The following is a 22,381-nucleotide window of genomic DNA, read 5'->3' as shown; positions in this document are numbered from 1 at the left end:
AAGTAGAACAAATGCATTCATTTCATACTCTCATAACTCAAAATTGGAGGAACAGAGTTTTTTGCTCAGATTTTTCCAAAATGTTCACCTTTGGACTGAGAATGAAAATAAAATTTGCAACATGAAATAAAACATACTTTAAAAATTACAGCTACTTGAAAATAGGCCAGTGGAGAGGTCTGTGACCTGCAGAGGGAGGTCTGTATTCTGCACAGGTAACAGATGTTCAAAGCCACTGTTCGGTTTGGTTCCCTTGACATAAGTATTCAGCTGCCCCACATATATGCAGATCCACATTTTTCCAAAATTACACCCTTAAAGCAATAATTTCAAGAGGAATTTCAGCAGCAACATCTAGTCAGATGTGCTCTAAGCGTCGATTCAGCAAAGCACTTAACCACGAGCTTAGCTTGAAACGTGCACAATGATTCCTTAGATGAAGCATATGCGGCAAAGCCCACTGAACAGTAGGTGCCTCTGGAGGAGAACAGATCAACTGTTTGATAGAGCTTAGCTCCATCACACAAGGGTGTAGGACAGAAAGGGGAAAAGAATATCCCATCGAAATTTAAACTACAGGAATGGCATTAAGACTGCAGAACATAACAAAAGGATCTCATCCCGGAGGCGCCAGGGTTAATGCCTCGACTCTCTGCCAAGAAAGGTATCTGATTTTTTTTTTTTTTCTTTTCCCTTTTATTCATGAATTTCTGTCAACGGTGAACGCTGCAGTGGCCCCCCGCCTCCCGGGAGGAAGCCACTAGGCGGCGAGCTGGGCTGGTGTCTTGTCAAGCCACATCGTGAACCCAAATTGCATCAAAGTATAGAAAATGAGAAAAGCTGCTCCACAATTGCACAGGGAGCCATAGCAACGCGGCAGTTCCTATTTTTAAAAATTTGAAGGATAGTAAGAACATTAAGTCGGGGGGGGGGGGGGGGGGGGGGGAACAACACCTAAACAAACAAAACAAAAAAACACATAAAAAACCCACCCACCACCCCCACCCCCACAGACATACGTTTCTATCAGAAAGAAAAAGAAGAAGAAAAAAAAAAATGCACGTGTTCCTTACAGACTCTAGTGATGAAACCACATATGGTTAACCATTGATCTGGAGGTGTGCAAGTCAGAAAATATCCACAGCCTCCACAAGCCAATCCCTGAAGGAAAAAGGCTATTTCTCACCTTCCCTTCACTGATCTGCTACAAGCAGGTTTTCAAATTCCCTGGGCACTTTAAAACCCACAGGACCCCAACTGCATTTTGTGACTGGTGGAAGATGCCGCTGTAGCTGATGCTAAACTGTAGTCAGAGATGGGTTTGCGGTTTCGCATTGCTTCCTTCAGCTCCACCGCAGAGGAAGGATTTTGATTCATGAAAAGCAGAGAGAGCCTGAATGCACAAGTTAAGGCATATTGTCACCAACAAGTGAAGTTGCCACGGTATTAGCACTAATTGGACTTGGCTGTGGAACAGGAGATGTCTCAGAGGGCTGGAAGCAGAACATGGACATTTTCCCATCTGGAAACTGATGGTGCATACCAAAATTCATTCCCAGCTGGTGGATTTTGGAGGCCTTTATGAAAGGGTCTGTCCTCTAATCAAAAGGTAGCCCTTGCCAAAAACTCATCACTTCACTTGAACTCTCCCATCCTATTTTAATTGCAAAGAGGATGAAAAATCCAGCTGTCCACACAGAACAAGTGCCTCCTCTCCTCTGCAGACAAAGCCCTGCTATGCAGGACCCTGTGATGCCTGCTGAGGAACATTCCTGCTGTCCTCTCATCATATACTCCCTTTGAGAAGCCAGGGGTCTGCAGTATCCTACTTGCATGCTGAGCTGATTTCATGTTACACCTTCCCCTGTAAGACAGCCGTGCCTCCCACTGCCCAAGCAGCACTACTTAAGGGCTGAGAAAAGCAAGGACAGCCAGGCACAGACCGTGCCCTTCTGCATCGGGTGCCCTTAGCAGCCCACCTGTATGAGGGAGGTTTGGGTCAAGAGCACGTTAGAAAGCTGCCCTCAGCATCCCCCTTCAGGGGAAAGAAAAAAAAGGAGATGAAGCCAACACTGCCCCCAAGATGTGATGCCACAAGGATAAATGTTCCCCCCTCCCCAGCTCACCTCCTGGGCAGGCAGTGTGACTAACCCGTAGCCCCGGGGTTACCAATCTGGTGCCTTTCACCTGCACTGAACAACCACAACAGGAAGCGACAAACACAGGACAAATGAAATGCAACAGGAGATGCAAGGTGAGGAGTCAAAAAAAGCATGGGTGTAGGCAAGCAGCAGAGCACAATGTGATGTACAACAGGGACATGGGGAGGCAGAGACCTCGACGGCAACGGGAGGCGCAGGCCAGGCCGGCCTCCACCTGCTGCTGAAGCAGTGACAGGAACAAGCAGATTTCAGCAGCAGAGTTCTTTAATCCGTCAGCAGCGCTCACGCCACATGTTGCCAGCTAGCACCAGCCTGATGGCAGCCAGACACACCAACCAGCACAAACATAATGAGCTTCTAACGAGACACCGGCTTAAAGGCTCCAAAAGGTCAAAAATTACATATGATCCCTCACCCTCCAAGTTTCTGAAAAGGGCAATTTCTGCATCTGTGGGAACATGCCATTTATACCTTCTCCTGGAGAGGAGCGGGCAGGAGGATGGGTTGGGAGTGGCCTGGGAAACAGGAAAGGTGTAGCCTGGGCACTGTCCGTGGCACTGACCCGGGGAAAACAGGTCCAGGATGCTATGGGCTTGGTGCTACTCCCTGGTATCAAGGTGGCAGAACACTCTGAAGGGGCACTGCACCTTTCCAGGGTTACATACAGCCTTGAGTATAGGATAGCATGGTCTTGAGTCTCCAGGGAAGCAATATATTTATACAATCCTACTGCAAGTACTTTCTCTGCTCACTGACTCACTGTTCAGCTGTCTAAGCCCCAGCAATTCCTAGTTTCCAGTAGGGGAATGTGGCCATCTAAGAACAGAGCTTGCCCTGGGAGTGCCGGGGAAAATAGTTTCCCGCCATTCACCTTTTGCATTTCTTATCTGGTTGGCATCGAAAGCTCTGGATGAAAGTTAGCATTTCCCCCAAAATGGAAGTATCATGTCCAAACAATGCACCAAGCTAGTTTGTGAGCTATTTTCATATTTGAGGAATCTGAGCTGCAGAACTGAACCTATGTTTGTTCCCCTCTTAATGTATTTCTTTGCACAGTCAGTATAATTCCACATTTATATTTTCATTCCAAAGCAAATGCTTCACTGCACTTTTTATTAAAATGAAATCTGGTGTGTGCAGCCTGGTGTTAAATGAGAGACTATTAAAGCCAATCAGTGGAGAACTCATTAGTAACCCTACAACAACAAACTAGTAGTTATGGCCCAGCATTCACAAGCAGCCATGACAACCAGTAGAACAATCCAGGTCTCATTGAAGGCTATAATAAAAACACCGCTTATATAGCCCAACTGTGAATATCCTTACAAAACGGCTGAGTTTCTATTCTATTCCTCAGATATGTGTCAGATATCATATTCTTTATTCATGACTCATCCCTGAATTCCACTCCCAAGAATGATCCTGCCATTTAGTTATTTCTTCCCATTTCTAAAATGTAATGAGAAGCACCAATCCTGAGCTCAAGGAAATCTGTCCCATCAATTAAAATAATGAAATAAGCAGAAGGCTGCCTATAAACACATCCACCTCTGCCCACTCAATCCTCAGCAGCCATGGTGAAGGGAGAATAGATGAGCTTTGCAGAATGCCTAGAAGGTTAGCAACTCTCCTTGGAAGGGCCAAGAGGGAAGAACTTCACATCTGAGCACCTCTCCAGAGAAAAACCCTGTTAGAAACTCCTTCCCTACCTTTGTAATCTTCTCATCTGGTAGAACGGAGCAGAGAGCACAGTGGTTTGCTGGATGCCCAGGAGAAAACTGGCCATTGAGATAACTATAAACTTGGTAGACTGGAATATTCCAACCAGATTTATTTCGGGGACAAGGAAGGAATAAATTTACAGATAATTATTACAAACAATAGAAAGAATTAAAAGGTGTAATTGAACTGAAAAACAGTATTTCGATATTTGGACTCCAAATGATCACCTAAGCCTATCATCAGCATAAACTGAGATAAATCTCTCACTAGAGGAAAACTTCCTCAAGAATCTTCAAAAAGAAAACTAACAATTCTTATAGAACGAAACTTTTCTTAAAGTATTATCTTCCTACTAGTTAATGGAGTTATCTCACCAGTGGGCTCATTTCTAGGACAAAATCTGCAATGTTCAATGGTTGTGATCATACTTCTGTAGTTCCAGCCTAACACAAAGGAGAACCAGCTTCAAGACAGGCAAGAAACAGTTGCTGTAAGACCATTATTAATATGAGAAGATGCAGACCAAACACCTACATTGGCAAGAAATGGCATTTAGGTAACAGTTCATCTTGTTTCTTTCTGTGCTTGTAGCCATATTTCAAACAAAACTTTGTTTGCAAAAGCACTTGCAAAAACAAACAAAAGCGACAACATAAGGAGTGGGAAAGCATGGAGAAACTGAGCTTTCTTTCTAAATATGAGAAACATTCGTTTCCTCCTTACTCCATTATACACCCAGATCAACCACCAGCTGAGACCAATTTGAGCAAGACCATTTGATTTTAGCTGCATTCGGAACTACCATACTTTCGGAAAGAAAAAGTAAGAAATGGTCAGAGTTCAAAGTCAGATCTTGGGAAATGACTAATTCACAGTCTTAGTGTATAATGTGCCCCAGCTGAACTAAATTACACATTTTTTTAGTTGGATGTGTCACTCTCCGAAGAATAAAATGGGAAAATTCCTTTATCACACTGCCTCCCAGCTATGGATTTGAAGCAAATTGGACCACTTTGGATTAGTTTCAAGAGTTTCTGAAACACCAGCTACATGGTGATGTATTATCTGAGGTCACATACACTTTGCATTCTCCCCAGACAGCAAGCCCACGTACACACATTTCTCTATTCTGTGTAGGCATGCAGAGGGGGAACTGTAAATTGCAGATGGCTGAATATAGTATTGCCAGGTCCAGGGCAGGACTAAAATTAGTTTTCCAGAACCTTCAGTCCAGTCCAAAGAGAGCCAGACCATGTCCCAGACATGCAAGTATTGCTGCTGCCTGCTGTGCACAATGCATAAGTGCTGTGGGATCTTAGTAGGTGGAAAGGGCTGGGGAAGGTATGAAGCAGACAGGTCTGAAGAATCTGTAATATGCCAGATAGACAAAGCATTTCAGGAGAGATTTAAAGACCTCAGAATGACAAAGTATATCAGGAGAGGTTTAAAGCTTAGCACATAGTAAATTCCAGTGAGTTCAACAGGACTTGAAGGTATGATCACAGATTACAGCCATTAATCTCTGTGGGTTTTGGTTCAGTGAGGTGAACTCATATCTTCATGTCTGCTTCTTTCCACTGCTTCCTCTCCTCTACCTTTCCTCCTGCACAGACTCCAGGCTGTGCGGCTGAGATTGAAGCTATCACATTCCTATTAAACTTTGGGATTTGTAAAAGCAATGGCTTACTTCGGACACCACTAGCTTTTATAAATCAAAAGGTGCCCAAAACTAATTTCACTTAAACAGAAAACCAAGAACCTAACTCACTGAAGTCATACTTTTTAACTACCTTGCTCAGAAGTACAGACAAGGTGGAAACATTTGGGAGTGTCAGAATCCCAGAGCGGCAGAGCACAGGCCAGCACTGTGTGAGGCAAAGCGAGTATTTGCACTGTGGTCACAGAAGCAACTGCAACACAGTGTAATTATTTCTGAGCTAGCTCAAGTGCCAGCAGCAATTTAGGCAGTTGCAGAACGAAGCTTGGCATGGAGTAACTGACTCTGCTTCTCAGCAAGATTGATGTTGGTACCCAAACTGAGTATATCTACATGTATCTACACTCATTCCTGTGAATGCTGTACCCAAAGCAGTCAAGAGAGAAGGAACACCATGATTTGGGCCATGAAGGTAAGAAGAAAGCTAGTATCTTCAAAAGCGACAAGAACTGTTTTCGTGTGGTTTACCCAGGCTTCAGGGCATATCTGCACTGCACAACAGTATTGTCATATCTAGAGACTCAAGAGTCTCTGAGCTGGTGACTTCTATACAATACAAAGAAGTGCTACGCAGAGAGATTATGTTGGGTCGTTGAAGCAGTGTAGCTATATGGGTATGATGTTAGGCAGAGACTAAATCAGTGTCAACAGAACTAATTAGCAGAAGGCCTCTGCAGAACACCGCATCACATAGCAGGGGACAACTTTTTGTTTTCTAGATAACTGCTAAAAAGACACAATAAAATTCCCTCCCCAAATCCCTGTTTATTTGCAAAGGTAGAACAACAGCCTGCCTTGGTGCTACTTCTGGTAACTAAATATTTATTAAATGTATTTTCCCTGCTTAATCATTCCAGGGATGACTCAAAACAGCAGAAAACATCCTTTACCCCTAAGCCTAGCTGGGAAGGAAAATGATAAAAAGTATTGAACACCTTTGGTGGTTCCAAGGCTTGCAGACAGCAAAAAGCCAGTATGGGGAAAAGGAAGTAAAGGCAATAAGACCTGGTAATATGCCAGTGGGTCACAGAGCCAAATAACAAATAGCATTATGAATAATATAATGGGCCAAATAATAGACTTTTCTTTCAGTCCCCAACCTTCAAGCAAAGCAAAATCTGCTTTCTTGCCCACCAGTCCCTCTATCTGCCTAGCACAGTTGACAGTGAGGGCTCACAGCATGCAAAACAATCCCTCACATTTACACTGTTCCATGATTCATCATGACAAATGAACAAAGATGCTGAGCTCCATGTGGCCACCAATCCTGATGGCTACTGCCTGGATTCCCCTTGTCCTAACACAAAGGGACCAACCTGCCCAAGGATTTTATATGTAAAACATTGGAGAATGACAGCTGAGCCAGTCAGGGGGCATCTGGCTAATTGCAGATACCACCTCCCCTAGCTCTTCTCATGCCTAATTATCCAGGTTGCTTAGTGACACACTAAAACTCCAGCTGGGACTCACAGGAAGGGTTGGAACTATATAATCTTCAAGGTCCCTTCCAACTCAAATCATTCTATGATTCTATGATCTAGTAACCAGAGTGCTGTTCTAGATGTTCCAACACAGGCTTCTTCTATGACCTTAAACAGGCATCCTGGCACTGTTTCTTCAGAAAATCTGAATCTGGATTGAAAGAAGATGTTGATTCAAAATATTTTTCCCTAATTTTAAATGCCCTTTTCCATCTAGAAAAATTTGTCATTTGGATGGAGGTGCCTAGGCTCTCTGTGAAATATGCACAAGAGAAAATGGGACCAACACCACTCAGCAGACAATGGCCAACAAGATGCCAATGAGCAGGGTGATAGCACAAGTCCTCTTTGAGGTGAACTGCTTCCCTTAAGACACCCAAGGGCTTTAAAGGCTTCCAGTATAAAGCAGGAACTGAGCAGAGCTGTTGACTCAACTCTTTTTGCAGCTCTTGTTCCCCAGATGTCTCTGCACTTCCTTTTCTCCTGTAATTCAGGGCTAATGGACAGCAGGACACATAGTTCTCAAACAACAGGTGCCATGAAACTAGTCCACGTGGGTTAAACAACCATCACCTATAAAGGACACCTGTTTACAATGCTGCTTGTGCCTGCAACAGAACCTGGAGCCTTCTAGATTTCAGCAGAAAAAATCCCCACTGCTTGCAGCAAGAACCCACCTGAGAGTTACAGATCCATTCATGCAAAGACACTCCAAGAAGTTCACCACTGTTATAAAAGCAAAATTTTGTGCATTGAGGGGCACATGCAAATTTTTGTACTATGCCTTTGTTGTTCCTTTTCCTCATGCTAGCTTGCCCCCTGTGTTGTACTGGAGGTGACAGTACTAGCAGTCATGACGCGCAGCAAGATGGGTCCCACCATCAGCACACCTCCCCTTGCCCAGGTTCTGGCCAACATCACCCACTGTCCCAAAGCATCACATGCCCTAGCAGAATTATTGGTCTCAGAGGTCCTCTGTGACTCTTCTTTTGTAAGGCTAGCCCAGCCCCTTCCCTTACCTGTTGAGCATGTTGGACTGGTAAATCCTTTTCTCCTGGGTGTTGTAACAGCTGCTCTTGGGCTCAGGGATGAAGCTGTGCTCAGACAGCATATCAGAAGCAGCCGTGGTGATTATGGCTATTCCATCCCTCACTCTGGCAGGAAGACCATAGTCCCATTCATCGTATGAGACAGAGATGAGCCCAGTGGGGAACTCGGATGGCACTGTGTCTGTATCCCCTGCCACCAGGCTGGGCACGATCCACGTGTAACCATAGCCTGTCAGACCCACAGAATTGGCCACCTCAAAAATGTAGGTGGCCTCTTCCTTTGTGCAGTAGAGGAGAATAACAGGGCTTTGGAGCTTCTTGAGCTGGTTCTGGATCTTTGAGTCCCCATCGTCCAGGGACATGTCCAACAGGAGGACCTCCTCCAGTTCCCAACCCACAAAGCTGTGCTCGATGGTACTGCGGATCTTGTTCACAAAGTCCTGGTAACCAGGGAAGTAAGTCGTGACAATGGAGAAGATGTACCAGTCGTATTCTTCCATGATGTTGAGCATGACAGAGGCTTGCTGTTCTATTGATGGGCCAAACTGGAAGAACATGGATGACTCATCCTGGAATAGGATGTCAAAGAGAGGAAGAGAGAGAAAACAAGAATAGGTCAAAAGAAATAAACAGCATTCCTCGTCAACCCATTGAGCATGGAGGGAAAGGCAGGCAGCCAGAATCTTACACTTCATGTCTTGGCCAGAGTTTAAGGATTTTTAACTTTTTAAAATGTAAAACTTAAGGAAGTGGGAAGGAAGTAAAAGCCTTTTTATGACCAGCTGTCCTTACTTTAATTTTAAAGGCAGGTTGCTGAAATTATTTAAAGGTTACAATTGTTAAGCATGATTCTAACAGACAGTGAACAAGTGGTACACAAGTGAGGCCAGAAAAAGGAGAATACGTACAAAATATTCTATAGCTGCAGAATAATCCAGGGATTATCATAACCTTATATGTAGTATAAACAGAATACACAGCAGCTTTGATTTTGATTTAGTTTGGGACAGTCAATTTAGTTTGAGTATCCAGACTGAAGTACAACTAGAGTAGGCAAAACTGTTGGACACAAATAGCTCTGAGACCCTCAACTGCAAGCTCCTCTCAAAGCAAGCAGCAGCACAGAGTGCTACAACTGTGAAGGCTCAGTCTCAGAACATCATAAAACATAACAAAATGTAAAAATAACATTCTAAACTATTATGGGTTTTGTTTATACCATGTTTTAGAGAAATGTCAGCTCAATATTTCTCTTGGTATTGCTTTCATGTCCCTCTACCATACCAAGTTCACCTTTGCAAGAATCAGAACTTGTACCATTTTATAACCTCCAAAACTCCAGCAGAGTTCTGTACAAATCTCAGCTCTCCAATGGCACAATGCAAGCCTTTTTTGTCCTAGGATTTCATGAGACATCAGGCTTTCAATCTGTGACAGGTTCAGTAAAATCCAAACCCCTGCTTTTGCCCAATTCATGATGGAAAGGAATGGGAAAAGCATTTCCCAATATGCTCTTTTACAGACTGATCTTCTATCTTTTAAAATCAACTGCAAACTCCCAATGACTTCTGTAGAGTAAGACCAGATTACAAACAAAAAAACCAAATTGTATCTGTCTGCAGAGATTCCCATTACAATAAGAAAGTTCTCCAAATCCCATCATCACTTTTAGGAATAAGATAGCAGCCCCACCTTCTGTCAGTAAGATAGAAGAGCTGAACCAGAGATCCAAAAGGAGGTAGTCAGGAGTTTTAGACCTGGGAAAACTCATTGTAGAAATGCCTCAAGACATTACCTCAAGATACTCATATTTAGAACAGCTCTCTACCAAATTCACTCTCTCACAGCCTGGCAAGTAAAGCTTTTTCAGAAGGGTTGCCAGTTAATCATGCTTCCATCCATCCATCCATCCATCCATCCATCCCTTCTTTAGTTTTGGTTTTGACTACCTATAGACATTTTCTCTGTTGGCAAAATATGTCGTAGATCAGCAACTCCAGAAAAAAGCTCTGATCCTGCACCTAGCCTTAAGCTGTTTGTTTCTCTTTTCTGAACTCCCTAGGGGTCACATCCCATAGGAAAGAGTCCTTGCTCCCAGATCTCCATGCCTCTCCTATGAGGTTTGGCGATTAAACTGTTCACTTCCTCCACACAGCTCACCACCCACTTCTGAAAGCACTCTTAAGGCTGCTCTTTGCTCACTGGAAAAATAAATGTACACACACACAAAAAAGAAAGCAGCAACAAATTCAAGACAAGTCAAAAAAACAGGAGCAGCACAGGAGCCTCTCAATCTGTGGCAAACAGCTTGTACTTTCTATCACTGGAATTCACCCCCTTCTCCCAGAACTGTGTTCAAGAAAATAACTTACTCTTCCAATAAAAAGATACTTTTTATGGAGAAAATCAGGAAAGCCAAACAAAAGATTACACTATTGTCACAGCATCTGCCAGAGTTTGAAGAAAGCCTGAACAAGCATCTCCAATACCCTTCATTGCACTGTGCCTTTGAAAGTCACTTGTACCAAACTGAATGCTAGAGCATGAAGACTCAGCCTTACTGTAACATGAAAAGGCAAGATGACTACACTGTTGACTAGCATCTATTTTATTAAATTCAACAAAAGTTTTTCTATACTTATGTATAAGAATCTCTGAATTGACTGCAAATTTCCACAGTTTCTAGCTAAGAGTGTAAGATCTGAAGGACCTGGCCTTTGAATTATAGGAATATTTGACACACAGCATCTTGAAGCCTTGACTGAAAAAATACTGATGCTTTCCTCAGTGACAAATAGGGAATGGGAGTTGGTAAATCCACTAGTATTTCAAGGCTGCACATGCACACACACACAGGAGTTACTAGGCGTGATAGTAAGGTGCATGAGTTACTGCCCGCCCTGTGACTTTAAACAGGGTCAGATGCTCCAGCTTAAAGAGCCTTCTGAAAGTTTGTTTCACATGAGTGCACAACCCAACTGTTGAAGGAAATTCAGCCCGCAAGACTCCAGAAGAAAATTCAGGGCTCCTCACTAACCAGGCCATATCAGAACATCAAAAATCAATACACCAAATGGATAGCTTCATCACAACCCAGCTAAACAATTCCTCTCCACCAAGAAATGTAAGCACCCCTCCTTAAATCAAACAGCACAGACCACTTGGCTGTGCATGTAATAATTGTTCTTGAGCAGCTGCTTGCACTTTTATTATAGAAGCTGCAAGAACAGGCAACTTCTATTCAAAACGAAAGCATTATGGAGGTGCAATCCAGTCCAGCTTTTGGCTTGCCAAGATGTCTCTTGGCACTCGATTACCCCAATACTTGGGTTAGCCAAATGTTCTTCAGTCCCTAACTAACTCAGCACTCAGAAAAGAGAGGGGTGAGGGAGAAAGGACAGACAACAGCATAGAAGAAAGTGTCCCTCTCATAATAAATGAGGAGAATTGCTGATAGAGCTGGACAAGAATCTCAGTCAGTGCCTTTTGGTGGACAAAAAGCAAACTAAGAAAAATAGCTGAGAGCCACAGTTTCCTTCCTCTCCTTATTTTTGAACACACCTGATGGTAAGTTGGGGAGAAAGAGAAGGAACTGAACTGGCAGAGAACCACAGGGCTATCAGAGCAGAAATTTGACCCCACTGTGGTGTTACAGTTAAAACTTTTACATTAGAGGTAAATCTAAGGGGGATTTACTAGTTTTACACATACATACCCCACAGAATCACTATTGCTTGTTTACAGTCTAAAACCAAAAAGGATATTAAAGGTTTTACAGAATATTTTTCTCCTGCAGAAATTTCATACTGTCCCTCTTAATTTTTCACCTTGGAACAGCCAAAATACGGTTCAACATTACCACTGGGAGACAGATGTAAGTTTGGGATAGGTTGAGTTCAGAGTAGAAGTCCCTTAGATTGCACATCATCCATGCACAACACAATCCCCTGGCTACAAGGAAAAGCTTTGTCTTTCTCCTTCAGCCCTTTCACTTGCAAGCCCAGGCTCCCCATAACTAACTGCTGCAAGAGACAGCAAGGTGCTGCAGGATGTCACTCACCCAGTCTGAAAGAGTAGAGGCTCCCTTACAGGATCTCAATGCCTCCACAGATCCTAGTACTCCCCCACTGTAACCCTGCGAGGTCAGGGATCTATAGTTTGCAGAGCTGAGCTGGAGGTGGAGCCGATCAATTGACACAGCACCACTCCCCAGCTGACAGATGGCTTCCCACAGAAAATCTGCTCTGAGTTTACCGCTGCTGGGAGAAGTATTGCCTCCCCCTCCTGCACCGTTTAACCCCTAAGATAAGGAGGCTGGATTGCACATGGTGAAGGTACAAAAACACTTCACCATGAAGTCTCCTCTTGGAGACTGGTGGCTGGTGAGATCCTGGGTGGATGAAAGAGGGTTTGTGGAGGTGGCACAAGGTTTAGAGAGTGACCAAGTGAAGTGTTATTACCACCAATTCTAAATTGCCCAGTGCCTTCTGTCCCTCAAGGGCAGGCCCATGCAGATATTGCAGGAAGGCCAGGTCTGCCCTCCCCTCACTCCCCCCAGGATGCAGGCCCTTGGCAAGGCTGCATGTGACTCCCCAAGGAGCCCTCCTGCAGCTGCACCAGTTGAAACTGATCACTGCTATTTAACAAACCGTTTACCTTAGATGTGGCACAAGAGGTCCCTGGAGTATTTTTCTCACAAGTTCCTTCCTAACAGCCTCCCTGGATTCCCCAGGCAAGCAAAAGCAATTACTGCCTTATAAACATCATCTTACTATCCAGAGCAAAACTGTTACTCGGCATGGGGCAGACTCGAGAACATCCCTAAAGCAACAGAACACAGGATCCCCCAAAATGGTTGCAGTGGGCCAGTCATCTTGAAGAACCAGAGAGCTTTCCACCAAGCTGTAACATAACTACTGGCTTGGGGAGTGAGAAATCATCATGCTACATTTCCTCTGTGCAACCTATCTGAATGCAATCTGGTTCTGTGCACAATCCTCCTGTTGCTGGGCCCTGAACAGCTTTTTGCTACTAGCGGCAAGTTCCTTTAGCTCCAGTCCAAGTGCCAGACCCCATAAAGGCCAGGTGTGTCAAAATATGCACACGGAATTTGAGTGAGGAGTGTCAAGAGCATGTGTTTGCTTCGTGGATTTGGAGAAATCAGCCATGTTTTTGCAAAATGTCCTAGGCTGCTATCTCCGCATGTGTGCAGGAGAAATACAATTTGTGCTGCTCCAGGAGTAGCCCCTTTTTATTAGGCGTTTGGGAACATCAGTATTTCTAACCCCATTTGCTGTGGCATTAAGCTTCCTCTGCAGCCATAACTTAAGAACTGGGTCCTGGCCTTCCCTTCCTTTCTGGTTTGCAAAGGGGATCCTATAAAATCCTAACAACTTGGAATACTGTCACTTTCCAAAGCCCTCTTCCTATTTTCCTGATTTATAAGAAAAGCTGGTCGTGTGACTTCAGTACAGTCTTGATTTGCAAAATTCTCCTACGACCTACAGGCAAATCACACAGAGTTGCATCTTGTTTAGACTTTGGCCCTGCCTACCACACATTTTGTGGAGGCAAAAAGGAGCGAGCAAGCACCAAATAACTTCTGGGAAAACATAGACCTTAATTTCCCTACCTATGTATTTCTTTTCTTCAAAATTGAGACACCACTGTGTACCTATTTGTCACAGTCCTGATGGGACCTTATTCACTGGGAGTTCTATTGTTCATGATGGAAAGTGCCGCAACAGTTCAAAGTCTTATAATTAAATTTTCTATATTTCTGAATCATGTTTATTATAACAGATCTGACAGGAAATCAGGATCTTTGTTGCTTAAGTGTTCATTTACTCCTATTTATTCTTACCACAAATGCCTCACTGCCTCAGGCTAGCCTGCAGTCAGGAGCTTCTGCTTGTTTGGTTTTTCTCCCCACATTTAATTTTTTTATTTAGTTTTCAACAACTCAATACAATAAACTCTGGTTTTAATATTACATGCTGCATCATCCTGTGTGAGTCCTTTCCCTGAGTGCTTGTAGCAAGGACTGTGAGAATGTGGTGACACTACAGCCCTAGCACATTGTCCCCATGGTTGGTTTGGCATCTAGAACAGCATCTCTGCATCTCTCACACACATACATGTTCACATTTCTACAAATACACATATTCACAGCAAAACCTTCTCAAAGTAAGGTTGGAGCACGTTGAACTGTGTCATTTCTCAATGACTCTGTGCCTAGTTGATAGTAGGATTTCAAAACTTTTATTTCTTTAGTGGAACAGATTCCCTGGGTTATTACTGATTTTGGCTTGCACAGCATATGGAGCAAATGACCTCCTGCAATCCTTTCCCAGTGTTCTGATTCACTGATCAGTGGATCGTTCTTGGTGAAAATCCTTAGAGCTGCCCTGGGAATGTGCCATCAGTGGGAAGTTCAAATTCATTAGATCCAGAAACATGGTTTACATAACTCTATCATTTATCAGTTCCTTCTCTTGTTCTCATAATCACTATTGAACACACTGGCCTTATATGACAGAAAAATGCATAGCTCATAGATGATGGTTACAGAGAAGCAATTACAAAAATTGGTGGATGAGTAAAAGGGAAAGACACAGTTCAGTGTCTCCACTGGTGGAAAGGCAGGCAGGCAAGCAGAATATACCATGATAAATTAGTGGAGGGCTGTAAGAGCCCGTGTTGCCTTCCTTCTGGTCCCTGCTAGGCAGGGCATATAGGTGGCCAAGGAAGAAGGTCTGTGGCAATTAGGAGAATGGTTGTTGACTCTTTAGGTCTTCTCTGGAAGCTATGATCCCTGGTGACTCCTGAGAAGAATTGTGATAAGAAATCTAGAGTTGCTAGTGTAGCTCAATTTTGTTACCCTGGTAAACGGTAACAAATGTACCAAGATTCACATGTATAATGACATTAACTATACACATAAGTATCATCATATACACAGATCCCAGTCATGGTTTAGACATTAATCTCTCTGTAGCAGTGGAAACACATCTGCTGCAGAGCCCTAGCCCAGGGACAACTGTGTAAGTGCTCCAGCACCAAGGAGTTTCTGAGAGCTGCAATAAAAAGGTCTCTGATTAAAGATGACTCAAAACAGCTAAGTGATTTCCACTTTCCACTTAAGGATCTATGGAAATAATTCATTCTAAGCATTTTGCACAGAGGAAACACAAGATACACTAGAATCTGTAATGTTGATCTTGAAATTGTTTCACTCCATACCACATGCAGTTAATAAAAAAGATGAAAGAGTGAAACACACCAGGGCCATTGTCTGATATATATGATTCAGAGAAAAAACACAAAAGTTGTTTGGCTAAGGAGAGGATGCACCATTTGTGAATTTTATACACATTCATTGGTCAAAGCAGGCTAGTATATGATGGTATGCCATACCAGCTTCTCAGAGCATCACATATGGATGCCAGATTTTCCACAGAGGGGAAATGGCAGTTAGCAAGCTGCCAGGATAAACAGTTTTCACACCAGGCTTTTTGCATTTCCATTTTCACCTCTGTATGTGTGTGTTTCCTTGTTTGACAAGCTTACATAGATGGATCAAACCACTGGTCACTCTGGGTAGATTCCACCCACCCGGTGCCATGCTATACCATGCTGGCAATCTGGACATCCCAGGCCTAATTCTCCTGTCCCAGTTCAGACAAATTCACTAGGATGGTTTAATACCCTGACACTGCCAGCCCAAAACAGTTAGAGGAAAGTCAGACTGCTCCATTACTCATCCATCCAATTACATCATGGTTTTTGCCTGGGGCTTCTTTTCTGGCTGTCTTACCCTCCAGACTAAGGACTGAATTTTGACTGTAAGCTGAACGGGATGTCACTGGTATAGCCATATTAATCAATAGCAGCCATAAAACCATCCAGCACTCTTAAAAAAGACCAGTCACAGTATTTGGCAAGATGTCATGGAATAAATTTATCAAATCAACTATCCAGGGTGAAATACTATTTCTTTTTATCATTTCTAAATTAACTGCTCTTCCATTTCATCAAGTATGCCTTTGGTCTCTTATTATGAGCAAACCTTATTACGAGCTGAACATCCAAATGTTCACAGACTCTATTTAGATAAGCCCTGGAAGTTCAGCATTGCATCCAATACCCTCTGAGCCTCTCAGGAGCTGAAGATCCCCTCTCACTGTGGCCCAGTTGTGGAAGGTCGGAGTATGTCTGTGAGGGCCTCCATTCCCCTTCTGTCTCATGAAGTAGTGATACACCCTTTCTCACAAATTCTGCATTGCTTATTTAAGCATTAACCTTCTGCGGGAAAGGCTGTTAGTTGCTCTGCACCTTTACACATGGCACCTGCAGTCCTGATAATGCCAAGATCTACTCAGCCTTTATGGACAGAATGAAGTTGGCTGTGCCCATACTCTCAGCTGGCCAGGCCACAGCTGAAGAAAAGTAGTCAACTTAAGGTAATATTGTGCCAGGACTTAATCTTTTCTTAGAGACTGACCTTATTAACCAGTTCAGATCATTTTCAACACACTGATACAGCTTACATACCCTTTGAATCAGAGCAGGCTTGCCTCAGAATGCAAGTGAGCGAGCAGCTGAAGGGAAAGCCTGTGTAGATGTGCCCTTGACTTTCCTTAAGGCAAGGAGCAGTAAAAGGCTGTAAGGCAATGCTCTTACTCAAAATAAAATTAAAAAAAAAAAAACCAACCACCAAACCTAAGAAAACCGCAACACTTAAAATGGAAGAGCTCTCTAGCAAGGGGACAAAACCAAGAGCTGAGATCTGACTAGATTACAGAGACTCCAGATTTCCCACTGCCCCATACATGGCTACCTCTTCTCCAAGAGGGTAGCACATTGATGCTCTGAGGAAAAAAGGAAAAAAAAAGGAAAAAAAATAAAAAAAGGTCCAGCACCCACTGCTTTGGTCCTGATTCAGCAGCAGAGTTTCCCTGGCAACCACGCACACATAATGTAGCAGTGGCAGTAAGCTCCTTGCAGCCGGTGCTGGCAGCCAGTGGGGAGGGCCCCACATCGTGCCCTGCAGCCCGTCACCCCCTGCAGCCCATTATGCCAGTGTCAGGGCTTCAAAGGCTGGGGGTGGGCGTTGCTACCCTCACCAAAAAGAGGGACTAATCCACCGGCAGCCTGCTGGGACTGCAGAGATGCTCAGGAAGAGGTGGTGGGCTGATGGACCCTTGTGCCAGGAAATTAGGGGCAGACAGGAGTCAAATCAAGATTTCCCCTCATCCTGCCCACCTGGCCTCCTTCTCCAGGGCTGGTTCCTGACTGCCTCAGTGCTTCTTGGCGCTGTTTTGATCTGTGGTGTGAGAGGAAGGTGTGGAGCATATGTGCTGTTGTCTTTGCTTCCTTGCATTAACACACTGCTCTTACCTGGGGATTCCATCCCACAAATACAGCCAGGTTTATTCGATTAGCCCAGGTCACTCACTTCCTGCTGTGAAGTGGCCCCAAAGTTCAGAAAAAAGTGATCTCACCTTTTCTCCTCCTGAGACTGGGGAGTAAGCATTCAGCCATTTCATACGCACAGCTTTCTGAGATTGTGAGGATCCACCCTACCCTTCACTGCGCCCTCCAAATCAGATCCTATCACTTTGGAAAGGAGGTGCTGCTTTCTCAGAATGTACCCTCTCCCTCCCCTGAGTTCTCCCAAACCTGACTCACCCCAGCTCACTCCAACCTGTGTTTTACAGCATGGGCTGGGACAGGAGCAATGTCAAACCCTCACTGTGCACCACGTGAGAAGGCAACTCTGCATGATGCATTTTAAGAGGGATTTTATCACCTTCCTTATGCTGCCACAATAGTATAAAAGAGCCTGGGCATAAAATGAAGAAACAGTACTTCTGTCTAGTCCACTGGAAACAGTCCACTTCTGTTTGGACACGCTACTGGCAAGCATCTGCCTCATTAACACATAATGTGTATGTGTGCACCAGGCAATGGAAAGAACAGAAATTGTGAGCTGGCCCTAAGACATCCGTGCATTAGGACTGTGTGGGAACTCCAGATCAGGTCCAGTGGAGCTGCCATATCAGGAAAGTTAACTAGTTCAAATCCTGGCCTGCACTGTCGTGGTGACACTCCTTGTTTCAGATCTAGCTGGGGACTCTCTAAGCCTAAGGGAAGAACCAGAGGTGGATTCCTGAACCATTGGACCTGGACTCTGGATTCAGCCGCTGCTTTGGAAAATGACTGTATCACTGTGTTACAAGAGTCCTTGGCTAGAAAAAGCAATAAGGATTTCAATATGCAGCCTTGTTTGTGAAAGCCTGACCCCATCAGAGATGACTTTAGCCATAGCTAGATACCCCTTGTGCTCCAGGATGGATGAAGGCATGGCAGCACCTACCTTCTCCCTACCCAGCTCTGCTTCCTAATGAACCAGTAAGCAGTATCTCTGCCAGGAAGCTGCTGTCATGCCTGTCTTGCTCATCTAATTGATTCACAAAGTTTTAAATGATTATTGATTCTCCTCTTCCCCACTGTGGAGACTTTGAGACCAATAAAGCACATGGAGTTATTTACACAGATATTAGAAAGAAGCTCCCTTTTCAAATGTTCTTCTTGAGCTCACATCTATTAAGTCTCAGAAACTCAATAGGAAGTTTTCTACAGCTTCACAGACAAAACCACTCACAGATCTATGACGTCCCTTGCACGCACACATGCCCATCCAAATATCTACAGAATGTTCTGCCAAATCCATACCTGCTGAATTATTGCCTCCTATTATTTTGTATTGGGATCACAGCTCTTTAGTCCCTTTTCTTTGCCCTGATGATTAACAACCATTTGCCATACCCCTTGCTGCTGAGACTGAGGCAGAAATTGTGTCAAACTTCTATTCAAGGAAAAGCCATTTCAGAACTCCAATGAATTGAAAGTTGTTCTTGGTAAAAGACTGGACCATAGGAAACTTGCAGAGCTAGAGCTTGCAATCTCCCCACAGTCCCAGAAGCAATTCACATTCATGGTTGTTACAGTGATTGGTGCTGTAAGGACCATTATATCTATCTCCATGATCTAAGCACATGAACATTTTACACTCCTCAGGGTTTCATGCAGAGGATTTGGGAGAGGGAATCTGTCCATCTGACTTTGCAATAAGGGTGCTATGAGTTTCAGTTCTGTATTTCCTTTTGCTTGAGCAATGAAAATCAATGAGCCCATTTCTAGTCAGCTTAACTTTGTGTTGGAGAACACATAATTGAATTCACTGTTTTATCTATACTTACCTGTACATTAATAGAAGGTGCCATCTATATATTTAATATGCCCTTGACAAAACTTAAAAGCAGCAGCATAACAAATAAGATGCTCTTTTTGTACTTGAATTCAAATTTTTCTGTCTGTATTAGGCTTTGTACTTTTTTAAACAAAACCCAAGGTTGGGACTGAACTGCCATATCTTTTACAAGATCACACATGCACAGGAGGCATTGAGATTTCTGTCAAGGATCGTCACAGCAGAGAAAGGGATTGACGAAGCAGCAAAAGAATTTGCCTCTGCTGGCCGTTAATAATAAGAGTAACAAAAGCATCTGAGAGAATAAAAGCCAGGGTGAGGCATGTAAGGTATAGAAATAGCTCTTTGACTGACTCAAAGGCAAAGCCGGTGCATCTTGTTTTCCTGCATCTCCCATTGTCTGTCCTCTTTCTTAGCCACACGCTCCAGCACAACAGGGGAGCAGGAAGTAGATGGAAGCATCAGCAGGAGCTACAGCAAGCCAGGGAGAAACAAGCTATTCAGTCTGAACACTGCCTGGCCAGAGCCTGTGACAAAGATTAACAAATAAGAATATGAGAGGGGAAAGAAAAAGCCCTGTCCAGGACTGCAGCTCCTGCAAGGGAACAGCCATTGGCTGTGATGCTTTTATATATATAATCACACATCCACACACATGCAGGATGGCTCAAGACAGGCCAAATTGCCTCATCTACAATATGCCAGGTCCACTCCAACTCAGGCTGGCAGTACCTGAGGTGGATTAGATACTGCTAATGAACCCTATGAAATGAGGTGATGGTGCAGTCCAGCCTTACTGAAGATTAGTGTCTACATCACAACACATGCGTTCAGAGCTCATTAAGCCTCTGGTTAGTGCTCTCAGAGAGAAGCCAAGGATTACACGGGCTGCTTCACTACACAGCCCTAGCCACAGCCCAGAGGAAGAGAGTTGCATGCCTTCAAATTGTGGGTAAAAGCATTGGAGACATGGCTTTAACAGACTTTATTCTTCATGACAAAGTACACTCCTTCAGGACTCATCTTTCATGAAGGCAAGTAGTCATCTAATTAATAAATACTAAGATGATCTGGATTTAAAAAAATAAAAAAATAAAAATAAAATAAAAAAAACACCACCAAAACTGTCTTTCTAAGCAGTTCTGAAAGCTGAGACAAAGTCATTGCTCTGGTCATCTAGCTTTAGGATACTTTTTTTGCTAGTAGGAAGAAGTGCCTTTTCTCCTTTCCATGCAAAACCTCTAAATATCTGCCTCCTGAGAAGTACTGAGCTAAAAAAACTTTCCTTCAAGTCTAGTGGCTAGTGCAAAAAGCTCGAACTTTTCATTATCTCAATGGATGCAGGATGTGTACATTCCTACACCACGCATCCATCTGCACTGCGTAGGAGCCTGCAGCAGTCACTGTGCAGTCTTTATCTCAGAGGATGCTCTCCTCTATGCTAAGAGTAGAAGAAACAGAGTTTAAGAACTATGTACGTTCATCATCTTGGCATCAGTGCTCTTCAAGGCATGCAGACTGGGAATGCTTGATGAATAGGAGCACACTGCATAGGAGATATCAACCCAGTGCTCTACAGCTCATTTGGTGTCCAACTGCTCTTGCTACATTACCCAGTAATTTCTAAGGACTGATGATAGATCTCTTTCTCCTTTCACTCATCAGGCTAATCCCACTAACTTCAAAGTCACACGATACTCTCTGGGTGGAAGTGAGAATGTGATCAGGCTCCTTGTGCATTCAGCAGTAGGCTATGGGCAGAACCTCTTTATTAATCGGTGGGAAAACACGTCCTTTACAGATACCCTTCACTGGCCTTCCTTCCCATGGAATCTCTCTTTATAATGTAGCTCTAGCATATCCAAGAAAGGAAAAGTATGCAATATTTTTACATATTTGCGTGTTTTAAACTGTACATATTCCACCCATACATAAAGAGCTGAGAATCCTAAATCCTCTTTTTTACAGAGAGCTTTCTGAGGGCCATGAGTTCCCCTACAGCTGTCTGCTGTGGAGGACTTTGCACAGCCCGTTGATAATTCCTGTATTTCATTGCTATGCAACAAGCAAGTTGTTGGGTCCCCAGAAGATTTTCACTTCACTTCATAAGCACCAGCATGTCTGTTTCCACAGAGATTAATCATACAAGCCCTCCCGGCCTTGGACTCAACCCTTCTCAGGGCTCCTCTAAACAGGGCAGTTTACTTCCTTACACAAGGTCAATTGTGTGTCTCGGACTTTGATGAAGGAAGCCCTCAGTCCTCTGGGCACACTGACGGCAACATTTTAACAGTGCACAGCAATACTGCCCAGTGGTTTACAGTCTAAACTAAAGATGAACAGCATTTCAGATGGAAGCAGCAGGAAGACTTTAAAGTGGGATGGTCACAATCCCTCCTGCTGGGATGTGGACAGTAGACATAAACTGATCCCATTCCTGGTGAATCTTGGTAGGGGATTTTTCAGGACTCTAAGTAGGCAACACCTTCCATCCCACAGCTTGCACCAAATTACTTTCTCAGAGTTTAACAGCATCTTGCAGTTTTTATGGACTTGGAAGGGAGATTATTTCCTCTTGAAGTACCAAGAGCTTTTGCTATAGATCTAGGCTCTCTCTGAAGTGCTTCCCTCCAGGTATTGAATGGACTATGTATTACAAGTGAAAAGATTTTAATTTAGTAAATTTTTCTTCTCAGCTGATGTACTCAATGCAGAGGGAGTATGATAGACGAGATCTCTTTGCTCACCTGTATCTGCATAAACTTTTATAAAGAACATTGTATAATTGCATCAACTTCCCAACAACAGCCTCCTCACATCTCCAGGCCTCTCAAAACCATGCCTGGATTGTGTAATGCCACAGCCCCATGTCAGAGATGTCAGAGCTAACCTGGACAACCTAGTAAGACCACAAGGAACAACACCCCTTGCAGAAGTATTAGCTTGAATCCCTGAAGCTGAAGAGTGGTTTCAGT

At 43.7% G+C, this 22,381-nt stretch overlaps 1 protein-coding gene across 1 annotated transcript in view; it reads right to left on the bottom strand.

Annotated features, from left to right (window-relative positions):
• GRIN2B (glutamate ionotropic receptor NMDA type subunit 2B) overlaps nt 1-22,381 on the bottom strand; it is a 207,041-nt gene that overhangs the window by 109,604 nt on the left and 75,056 nt on the right. The window contains exon 4 of the mRNA XM_074901403.1: nt 8,102-8,700. Coding sequence (XP_074757504.1) covers nt 8,102-8,700 — 599 coding nt within the window. The remainder of the gene's footprint in view (nt 1-8,101; nt 8,701-22,381) is intronic.

The sequence above is a fragment of the Athene noctua genome, chromosome 3 (genome assembly GCF_965140245.1).
Source record: "Athene noctua chromosome 3, bAthNoc1.hap1.1, whole genome shotgun sequence".
NCBI lineage: Eukaryota > Metazoa > Chordata > Aves > Strigiformes > Strigidae > Athene > Athene noctua.
The sequence above is the reverse complement of the archived record's forward strand: the minus strand, read 5'-3'. Positions and strand labels throughout refer to the sequence as shown.